At 41.3% G+C, this 11,564-nt stretch overlaps 1 protein-coding gene and 1 long non-coding RNA gene across 4 annotated transcripts in view; one reads left to right on the top strand and one right to left on the bottom strand.

The window, feature by feature from the left end:
- LOC120407978 overlaps window positions 1-11,564 on the bottom strand; it is a 104,186-nt gene that overhangs the window by 2,648 nt on the left and 89,974 nt on the right. For both annotated transcript variants that reach the window (XR_005600355.1, XR_005600356.1), the window contains one exon: window positions 305-431. This is a non-coding gene — a long non-coding RNA (uncharacterized LOC120407978). The remainder of the gene's footprint in view (window positions 1-304; window positions 432-11,564) is intronic.
- Window positions 1-11,564, top strand: part of FBN2 (fibrillin 2) — a 245,391-nt gene that overhangs the window by 177,449 nt on the left and 56,378 nt on the right. The window contains exons 37-42 of one of the 2 annotated variants that reach the window (XM_039544388.1): window positions 282-443; window positions 1,594-1,662; window positions 2,343-2,468; window positions 4,066-4,191; window positions 5,771-5,923; window positions 7,626-7,664. In XM_039544388.1, the coding sequence (XP_039400322.1) occupies window positions 282-443; window positions 1,594-1,662; window positions 2,343-2,468; window positions 4,066-4,191; window positions 5,771-5,923; window positions 7,626-7,664 (675 nt within the window). The remainder of the gene's footprint in view (window positions 1-281; window positions 444-1,593; window positions 1,663-2,342; window positions 2,469-4,065; window positions 4,192-5,770; window positions 5,924-7,625; window positions 7,665-11,564) is intronic. The other variant, XM_039544389.1, reaches the window with a different exon arrangement.

Genomic DNA, 11,564 nt, shown 5'->3' with positions numbered 1-11,564 from the left:
GGCTATACCAGTATATGCTGTGAACTTTGAAGACATGCAAACACTTTAACTGGTCCCTAAATACTTTAAGAAGAAGCAGCTTTGTTGACCCTCACCGTGTCATTTCTCTTGATAACCCTGAATATTAATGTGCATTAGCTTTTTTACCTTACCAGTAACTCAGAAGGATACTGTAGCCTGGGCCTGCCATCCATCAGTAGCAAGTATTAATATGATTGTCTGATCGTTCCTTCATCTAGGCTGGAAAGTGCAACTATAGTTGAATGTGTTTTTACATGTAGATAATCGTGTTGGCAATTGTTACCTGAAGTATGGTCCCCGAGGGGATGGGAGCTTATCCTGCAACACTGAAATCGGCGTTGGAGTCAGTCGCTCCTCATGCTGCTGCTCTTTGGGGAAGGCCTGGGGGATCCCCTGTGAGACTTGTCCCCCTGTAAACAGCAGTAAGCATTTTTTTTAAAAAAATTCTTACAAAAGGTGCAAATATGAAAAAGTACTTATAAACATTTAGCGTATGACCATAAACAAACTATGAAAATATCTGGCAAATTACTCATAAGCTTATTCTCTAACAGTCTTATTGTTGAAGAAGGTCTCCATCTTATTCTCAAAGGTGATGCATAGGCCACAGACCTTAGAATCAAGAGGCCTGAGTTTTGTTCCCAACTCTGCCTCAGTGCCTGTTCCTGCACCAGTGAGGTCAATGGGAACAAAATCAAGGGTGACCTTTGGCAAATCATTTCACTTTTCTGTGCCTCATTTTCCCTTGCAAAAATAGGAATAATGGATAAAAGTTTCAAACGTGCCTAAGTAACTTTCACACTTAGGTGCTTTTAAATTTTATCCATTAACTGCATTTTTGCAGGTGAGGAATACAAGTAATAATGGTTGTTACTTAACATCATGCTTCTTATCCAGAAAACACCAAGTGCTTTATGAAAGTGAGCATCACTGGATAAAATTTTCAGAAGTGTCTCAGTAATTTTGCTTATTGATACTTACCTTTCAAAGCACTCGAGGTTTTAGGTATGAACAGTGCAATGTAAGTATGAAGCATCATTGTTTTAAGTTATAATACTGTACAGTCTAATTTTAACAAATACTCATCTCTGTTGTACAGTAGTAATAATTTCTAGGCCCTAGTTAAGATGGGAGCCACTTTATACTAGGCATTATGCAAAGAAGACACAGTCCCCGCCTTACAAGAGCTTACAGGTTAAGGCCTCATATATGCATGGTTACCAGTGTTATCTTAGGCTTCCATCCTGCAAAGTCTATGCACTTCCTTGACTTTATGCGCTGTGATTAGTCCAGTGACTATTTGTAGTGTGTATGTCGTTGCAGTTCAGGATGCTGTTAGGTTGAAACAAGTTAAGCGACAAGGGGCAGGGACCATGTTTGTGCACTATGTTGATACAGCGCCTAGCACAATGGGCTCCAGGTCTCTGACTGGGGCTTCTTGGTGCTATTGTAATACAAATAAGAAATAATAATGGCATTAAAATACCAATGAAATTATAAATTATTTAAAAAAATCCTTAATACCAGTGTTTTATTCTACAAATAAGTAATAGCCTTTTTTTCCCCCCCTAGCGGAATATAATACTCTGTGTCCAGGGGGTGAGGGATTCAGACCAAATCCCATCACTATTATCTTAGAAGGTGAGTTCATCCTGAATAATGACTGTTATGGTTGCTACTTTACAAAAGGTGACATTTTCAAAAGTTTGTACAATAGGAGGATCATTGACGAAGTGTTCACATTCATTGCATCTGAAAACCACTTACTAACGTCAATAATACTAGAGTGGCCAGTTCAAACTGGTGCATGTGTGAGCAGTTACTCAATAAGGATACTCAAAACCCATTTGAGTAAGTAAATTTGGTGTTTTATAGGTGAAAGAGATTTACATATATTTTGTCCACCTCATTTATTCAACAAGCCTTTAACATTTGCCCCCCAAAGCATGAGACGACCTACAAAAATTGTGGTTTAATCAGTGGAAGGTTAATATTGCTGCAAACATCTATCATAGAGTGAAAGCCTGGTCCCAGTGAATTTCTCATGCACTGTCAGCACGCAGGAATGAACCGTTAGGTACCAAACTCCTATAAACGATCATGAAAGCTGAACTCCTTCCATTCATCTTGCTGAAAATGTTCTATAGAATATGTGGGATAATCACAAACCCTCTTCCCTTTGATAATAAAGTGCAGATTTAGAAGGAAAAAAACTCAGTGAAGATGAACAGTTACTAGCTGGTAACATTCAAATGCAATGATGACGATCTCTTGTTTCTTTACATTTCAGAGTAAGAATATGGCCTTTTCTCTCTTTGCAGATATCGATGAATGCCAGGAGTTGCCAGGTCTTTGTCAAGGTGGAAACTGCATCAATACTTTTGGCAGCTTCCAGTGTGAATGTCCACAAGGCTACTACCTCAGTGAAGAAACACGGATCTGTGAAGGTGAAATTCTGCAGAACCTTGTCCCACACCAATACACACTTGTTTGCATATTTGCAAATATTTTGGTCTTTCAGAGTTTGTTTTCTCCTGATGCAGAATATTTCATACATAGAGAGTAGTTGATTGCAGATTCATTTTCCATACAGAGTGTAAGGGTAATCTTCTTAGCTATTATGATTCCCTAATATATTGTCTCTCATTTGTAAACACGAACATACAATGTTTGTGGTACTGTGTGTGCAACTTTACAAGCTTCACCTTGTGATGTTTCCTCATTGTATTTCTGTCAAGTGGGAATGTTTGGGGGGGTTCATGCTAGGGTTGATCTGAGAACTGGAAACACCTCATCGAGACCCTATGTGATGCTCCCATTGCTCCTCTTCATCCTTAGATCCATTACCCCTTTACTGCAGATGTTAGGAGGTGTACAAGAGTAAGACTCCTTCTGAGTACCCGCAACAAACCTAGACAAATCTTATGAGGCATATTGTAGATTCACCTAATCCCAGCCCTGCAAGCTGTGTAGGGAGCTTGTCAGGCCCCATCAGCCTCTCTAGACCTTAAGAAACTCTTGGCCTACCTCCCCTCCAGAAGCCTTATGTGGCTTATCTCAGGCCCACCACCTCCATGGTGACTTTTTGTAGTTACCCCCCTCATCCCAAATCCACCTCCTACCTCTGCAAATACTAGGAATCTCATTCATTCTGACAAGTCTAAACAGGATTGTTATTCCTCACCCAACTAAGATATTTAGGTTTGTGAGGCAGATTAACGTCTATTTATGCTTATCAAGTGTGGTGAGTCTAAGAAGGATCCCTGAGGTTGAGGGAGTTTTTAGGGCCTTAACAAGATGTCTAAGGCTTGCAAGGGGATGGGATGTCTTCAGCATGTGTCCCAATGTTTTCAAGGTGCTGGTGGGCATTAAGACGTAGAAAGGGGCTCCAGACTACATTCTTAAGTCTATAGGAAGGGTGAAATATCAATAGTTCTATTGCCTTATTGCCCTCCCACACTCTGCTGCCACATAATCCCACGTTAATCTAGTCCTATGCTCCCCTTCATTTTCTATGACTGTTCCCCACTCTGCCAGCACCCTTCATGTCCCCCTTTTACATTGCCCTCTGCTCTGCTGCTTCAATGTCCCTCCAGTCTCCTTCTCCCACACCCCACACTTGCATCTCCAGTGAACTTCCCAAGGACTGTAGGAAGTGAGCACTTTTTAGATAGTCCATGATGGGAGGTGGTGGGGTGTGAAAATAGTGGGCTAGCCGGGGCTTGTGAGGGCAGCATAGCAAGGGACATTCCTCCCTGGAGTATATGAATCCAATAAACTTTTAATTGTCTCCCACTTGACAAGTGCTGTCTTCCGCTTCAGGGATTGGAGGAAATCAAACATACAGGAGAACAATAATACATTTCAGCTGTTGCCACAAAAGCCTGTTTAAATCAAAGCTGAGCAATGCACCCTCTGTTTTGTAAATATTTCTTCTTTGCTATGTTGGGGTAGTTTAATATGGACTTATTCCTTATAATTATTTATTTGGGCTAGTTCCTTTTGTCTCTTTGTGAACTGTACTTTTTCATTTGTTTTCTCTAGATATTGATGAGTGTGTTGCACATCCTGGTGTCTGTGGCCCTGGGACCTGCTACAACACTCTGGGGAACTACACCTGCATCTGTCCTCCTGAATACATGCAGGTGAATGGAGGACACAATTGCATGGGTATGTAGAACTTGTTTACCTGGCATGCTATAGTGATCAGAGCTGTTTTGGACCTCATCTGGCTGCTCAGAGTCTTCCCTGCAGCAAGGCTGATTTTGAAATCTTAGAAGTTTATAGCTTCTTTTAAGTACCTTATCAGAACATTAAACTTAAATGATTGCAACTGCAATTATTAAAAGCTCTTGAGGCAGTATCACCTTTTCTAACCTTTATTGCAAAACTGCCACATCAGATAGCCATGAAAGAGTAATATGAAATGACTAAGTGTGTTCTATTCTCTAACCGAAGTCAGAGCTTTTCATTTTTGCACATAATTTTTCATAAGTATATTTGACTTCCAGCTGGTGAGTCTGCTAGGAAATGGGTCTTAAGAACATCTATTTTTTTTATTTTATTTTTTTTAGTTTCTTTGAAATTTTTCTTTCTTGTAAGACATCCGTGACTGAATGGAGATGGAACTGTATCAGCTTGAGCAAATTCACTCAGCTAAAGTAATAGGGAGACAACATATAATTTAATTAAGGTGATTTAATCTATAGAAAAAGTTGGGGGGGTTGTTTGTTTGTTTTTAAATGTATGCTGCTTGCAGTCTCAGGGTCACTCTGAGTCAGAATTCATGAATCACAGTGGCTAGGTCAGTAGTTGAAAGGATTTGACTTTCAGCTGAACTACTTTGATGGTTACTACAATGTGCCAGCTGCTTCTGGTGCACCTCCTCATGGCCTAGGGTCATCCAAAGGCAGCCTGCCTTATTTTCCCCTTTTGGAATATTCAAAAAAAACTTCTCTCAGGTTTTTTCTTGGTCAAAAATACCCCTCCGTGGGGACTGGGGGACTGGGTTTATATATATATATATATATATATATATATATATATATATATATATATATATATATATAAAATTTTACTGTAGAGGCTGTGTGGCAACCTTCATGGTCTGCAGAGAAAGTGACAAATAATTATCTTGTCTTGGACCCCACCCATCGTCAACCCAGGTTTGATTTACCATGAAGGCAATGGAGCCTTCTGAACCGGCTTTGTACCAAACATGGAATTTGTGATTGCAGCAGAATTTCGGTGGCATTTTAGAGACAGTCCACTATGTCAATGTGGGCAGCCACAAACCATGACACCAAATAGTTGAGGACTGCACAATGACTCAACTTCCTGGAGGTCTTCATGCCTTGAACCTCATTGATAAGAACGCTGTGGCTTGGCTTGACCGAATTGCATATTTCAAATAAATATAAACAAACTAAAACTCAAAATCCCAAACCAAGTCAATTAATAAATCCATCCAAGACAAGGTTTCTCTTTCTCCTCCCAGGCCTCCCTGCCTGAGGCAACTCCCTTGGTTTCGGGTCTTCCCTGAAGGAGCCTTTCCTCACTCCTGGAGAGACTGCCACAGATTCCTGAACTTCTCCCTTAATTGCAGTCACCTGCTGCCCTTTATAGGCCTGATTCAATCTAGGTGTACCTCATTCTGTAATCAGGGCTGGCTGGCCCCGGTCCTCCAGCCCTTAAGGGGATAGCCACCCTGTTGCAGTTACCTTGTAACTCTGAGTGTTTTCCCATGTAGATATGAGAAAGAGCTTTTGCTATAGAAGCTACAATGGAACCTCCTGTGAGAATGAACTGCCCTTCAATGTGACCAAGAGGATGTGCTGCTGCACGTACAATGTTGGCAAAGCCTGGAACAAGCCTTGTGAGCCGTGTCCAACCCCAGGAACAGGTAAGACTTCCCATAACAATCCTGTTACATTAACTTACACATCTTAGCTCCCTCTCTGTATCAGTTAGTGTGAGTTTCAGTCAAGATTATGTCATTGTCCAAAGGGAATGCAGAGTGATGCTATTTATGTTAGCTGCCACCAACAGTGCTTAATCTTCATGTGCTAGACTGAGTTCAGGCATCTGCCATCATGATCCCCATGGTTGAAAGTCTGACATGGTACAGTAATGGTGTTGGCACAAAGAAGCTGCAGCCTCCCCTCCGACCTAAAGGCAGCCTGTGTTGCCCAAATATTGAGCAGTGGTGGATGTGGCCAAGACAGCTGGGTGATATGACAACTCCATTCACCTGTCTGAAGCCTCTTCCAGGGAGGTGCTTAGAGAGCATATGACAGGAATTAACGATGTTCCTGTTGGCTGCAAGTGGGAGTGAGGGCAGGCAGCAACACTAGTATCTGACCTTCCTTGGGTGAGTTGTCCCCAAGGGCGCATGAAGGTGTTGATTGCATCCCCCGTCATTGGCAGAGTGAATCTGGCCCGAGGGCTAAGACCACACAGGTTTTTTTTAAATGTAGAATGGAGCACAGTGCTGTGGATTTATTAATTTTTGGATGAATTGTATTCTTAATAATTGCCAAAGCACTTAGAGCCTTGTGTAGGTGCTTTTATGGACATAAATCTAACTATAATTGAAATTAAAATATGTGTGTATAACAAATTATAATATAAAAAGCCACAAGATACATGCCAAAAGGCATGTCATGGGCAGTGCCTTTTTTCCATGCATTTACGCTGCCATGTAGATAGCTGCAGAATTCTCACTTGTAAAGCTGCTGCATAAATTACCACCCAGAAGGCTTGGAAGAGAAATATGGTCAGGCAGTGACTGAGGTGGCTCAAGATGCAGACAATACAGTGATTTTTGGAAGAGGTGCTGCAAAAGCAGAGTCCCTACTCCAATGGAGTAGCAGACCTCAGCAAGACTGGTACCTTCTCCAGCTATGGAACTGCTAAGGTCCACAAGTGAGGGTCACTCTCTTGTAGACTGTCAAAATAGTGGCAGGGCAAGTTTGCTGTGGGGCTGAGGCATGCTGTCTCCTCTCCTGTCTAACTTAGAGACTCTGCAGCTGGGAGTGTGCCAGCCCTATGGTATTCCTGTCTCCACCAGAGCACAGGCTCAGCTCTGGCAGAGCTTAGGAATGCCATAATGCAAGCTCCTCCACCTACTTGGTTTTCATTTTAACAGTTTGTTGAGTGCAACCCACTTCTAAGGCATTCACCCATCATCCCAGATCTGACAGTCTGTAAACTCTGTCAGCTGCTGTTGCATGTTCCCCTTGGAAGGAGAGGAGCTTAGAGCCAGTTTGTGGTCACAAGCTGAACAGTGAGATGTCTGCGAATGGGAGAGATGGTAGTAGGGTGGAGGGCTCTCTGCTATGCAGAGCCTTACCACATAAATCTGGGAGCTGCATAACCTATGTCTAATGTGTATGAACAAGGGGGCCTTGGTCATCTGTCTGCTCTGTGTATTATCTGATATTATTTTCTCAGCACCCTGCAAAATTAGTAATCAAATAGAAAGACCATAGAGCATTTGTCAACATGATAAACCCCCAGCAGAATACCTTTTTTCATTCCAATGTCTGGGATTTCAGGAAAAGTGCAATTGAATGTTTTTTTTTGCATCCCACTTTTTTCTGAAGCTCAAAATGAAGAAGGAACAACTTCCTGGATTACAACAGGTAGTGATCAACGGCTCCATGTCTTGTTGGCGGAGTGCCCAAAGGGTTGGTCCTGGGGCGGTTTTGTTCAATATCTTCATTAATGATCTGGAGGATGGCGTGGACTGCACTCTCAGCAAGTTTGCAGATGACACTAAACTGGGAGTGGTAGATACGCTGGAGGGTAGGGATAGGATACAGAGGGACCTAGACAAATTAGAGGACTGGGCCAAAAGAAACCTGATGAGGTTCAACAAGGACAAGGGCAGAGTCCTGCACTTAGGATGGAAGAATCCCATTCACTGTTACAGACTAGGGACCGAATGGCTAGGAAGCAGTTCTGCAGAAAAGGACCTAGGGGTTACAGTGGATGAGAAGCTGGATATGAGTCAACAGTGTGCCCTTGTTGCCAAGAAGGCTAACGGCATTTTGGGCTGTATAAGTAGGGGCATTGCCAGCAGATCAAGGGACGTGATCGTTCCCCTCTATTCGACATTGGTGAGGCCTCATCTGGAGTACTGTGTCCAGTTTTGGGCCCCACACTACAAGAAGGCTGTGGAAAAATTGGAAAGAGTACAACAGAGGGCAACAAACATGATTAGGGGGCTGGAGAACATGACTTATGAGGAGAGGCTGAGGGAACTGGGATTGTTTAGTCTGCAGAAGAGAAGAATGAGGGGGGATTTGATAGCTGCTTTCAACTACCTGAAAGGGGGTTCCAAAGAGGATGGATCTAGACTGTCCTCAGTGGTACCTGATGACAGAACAAGGAGTAATGGTCTCAAGTTGCAGTGGGGGAGGTTTAGGTTGGATATTGGGAAAAACTTTTTCACTAGGAGGGTGGTGAAGCACTGGAATGGGTTACCTAGGGAGGTGGTGGAATCTCCTTCCTTAGAGGTGTTTAAGGTCAGGCTTGACAAAGCCCTGGCTGGGATGATTTAGTTGGGAATTGGTCCTGCTTTGAGCAGGGGGTTGGACTAGATGACCTCCTGAGGTCCCTTCCAACCCTGATATTCTATGATTCTATGAACACCAGCAGGAAAATTATCAAACCAATAGTAATTCATGGAATTCATAAATAAATGCTGACATTCAGCAATCAAGCAGAGGTCTCATAATGTACTGGGATAAAAATAATCACTTGTATAGCAAAAGATGCCTTTTATTATGTCACTGGTTTTGCCCCTAAATCAGTGATACTCAACCTGCAGTTGTAGTGCTGGATGCATCTTTAGTGGAGTCCATATAACAGAAGTGGTCCTTTTGCTCTGCCTTGTCTACCACGTGGCAGAGGACAGAATGATATCCAAATGGATCAGAACCGCTTGGAGACATCCTGTCCTTCAAGCAGCCAGGAAGGAGCAAAAAGGGACTGACAGGAGAAACACTTTCTTTTCTTCCTTTCAGTAGCAAGAGTATGAAGAGTGAAGAGATGTACTCTTCTTCTAGCAACCAAATGTGTGAAATGAAAGCAAGCGTGAGAGATGAAATACTATGTTGCAGTCACAGAAAGCCACAACATATTTATGGTGGAATAGTCTAACATAATACAGTGATGCTTTCATCATGATCTTGAGCTGCAATAACAGCATGATAAAAATATAGTATCACAGTGTCAGGATCTCATACAGAGAGTATTTATGATTGTGTGACACCATTGAATAAGAAAGTGTCTCTGTAGCTGTTCTTCAATTCTCTTTAAAACCTCTCTCCCTCAGAAATTCTGCAAATAGTTACAGAGTTAAAATATCTCTGTTTCAGGACTTTGCCTGGTTGGCTTTTCTCCTTTAGATGTTTTTGCTGCAGTTGGAGACATTTCTGAACCTCTGATTCCACGAAGGAAGGGTTTGTGTGCGGCATATCAAACACAAATTCCAGTTGTAAACGGTTGAATAGCTACAGTTATTATGAGATAATGAGTATGTTCTGAAATCTGGGTGTAGGCTGCATATCACAGAAGCAGAGGTTATGGTGCATTGACCATAACCAGCTTGCTGGCTTCAGCCCAGTAGCTCATTAAAAGTGGTGTTATGCTTTGATGCGAACTATATCATTCATATCGATGAGCTTAGCCTCTACATCATCTCTTTCTGAATAACTTTTTTTTATGTTTATGTTTGACAAATAGTCTCACTGTCTTGTGTATTTGGGTAACAAAGATTATATAGTTTAATGTTGCACATGCGTGTGAATCACATCCCTTAACATTAGACAGCCCCCCAACCTTCAAAAATAAATACTCTTGTAAGTTTTTACTCTCTCTGCCACTTCTCATTTATGACCAAATTGTATCTGACTGGTTGGTTCATCATTTGAGGTATAAGTAAATCATGAGGGATTAGTTACTGTTAACTCTCAGATCTTACTGCCTTTATGAAATGTAAGGTAGTAATAAGTACAGTATATGGTATTTGAAAATTACATACAAAAATCTAAATTTAAAAATGTTAAAGTTGCAAAAGTCAAGCAATCAAAAGTCAGGAAATGCCAAAATTAAGGCATTTTTTGCCTTTCCATATGCATTGTGAAAGTCTTTAACTAGCCAATCACATACTATTTTTTCCTGCCTTATGCCTGCTCTTGCCTTGTGCACACACAATGCGTCCAGAGGTCCCCTAACAATCTATTAATTATTTTCACTTTCAGATAGCTGGTCACCAGCAAAACATTTAGAAAAGCTAATTTCAACTGAAAGCGTAGGGCCAAATTAAGACTCCAAATGGAGCTAACATGGCTGCCCCTGGAGGAGCCTTTATTTGTCCCAAAGTTTTCAGATGAAACTGGCTTTTCTAAATGTTTTGCTGATGACCAATTATCAGAAAGTGAAAATAATTAATAGATTTTAAGGCCACAAGGGGATCACTGTTAGGCTTCCTGTATAGTACAGGTCATTGAATATCACCCAGTGACTTCTGCATGAAGCCCAAAAACTTGTGGTTGAACTGGAACATGGGTAAAAAATTGAAAAGCATTGACTTGACTGAGAGTCAATAGTACTAAGGCTTCTCAGTGTGTAAATGAGACTTAGATGCCTACATCACTTAGGTGTTTTTGCAAATTTAACCGTTTGTCTTTTAGAAACATATTTCTTCTTGATTTAATGACTCCCAAGTGATAGAGAATCCACCACATCCCATGGAAGATTGTACTAATGGTTAATTAGCCTTAACTGCTGGAAATTGTGCCTTATTTTCTCATAATATTAGTAGTATGGAAACTTAACACCAGAAACTATAAATCAGTTTTCACTTTGTTTTAATGCTGATGTAATGACTGAAAGAAAAGCTTAGTAACATTTCAACATGGTCTCAAATTCTGCCCTTAAATACATCATGAAATGAATAGGAACTGTATGTTCACATCCCAGGGCAGTATTCAGTGGTAAGTATTCACACAAAAAGTTATTTTGTCCCAGCTCCCCTGTTTCACTGCAAGATGCACGAGGCTGCCAATAGTCAGTGTTTTACAGATTCGACGTAGTGAGAGATGTTTCTTGTTGTGCGAAACTACACATGTTGATCAAAATGGGTCCATTTTTCTCTTTTAAAAGTTCACCATGTATTGTGAAGATTTTTTATGAACATTGCTGTGCTGGTAAAGTCATAAGACTTAGAAGGTTAATAAGAAATATTTTACTAACAGAGGAGGTTTGCTGTCACCCTGCACTAATTGATTCCACTAAATGCTGGAAAAAAGCTTACATACAAGTAACTGAATTAATCTAAATATATCACCACTGCAAATCCACGTTCTAGAAGTCACGTGCCTTGCCTTGAAAACCAGGGGTCAACTGATTGTAGTAAAAGCCATTAGGGTTGTCTACATCCTGCATCCTCAAGATGTCCTGAAAGAGAGGGAGTAGTAGTCCCCTATCTCTCCCTGAGTTCCTCGCCATTTCAATTACAAAAATCTCTGAAGAGG

This window comes from Mauremys reevesii, linkage group 6 (genome assembly GCF_016161935.1).
Source record: "Mauremys reevesii isolate NIE-2019 linkage group 6, ASM1616193v1, whole genome shotgun sequence".
Taxonomy (NCBI): Eukaryota; Metazoa; Chordata; order Testudines; family Geoemydidae; genus Mauremys; species Mauremys reevesii.
Note: the sequence above shows the minus strand (reverse complement) of the source record. Positions and strands in the feature narration are given on the sequence as shown.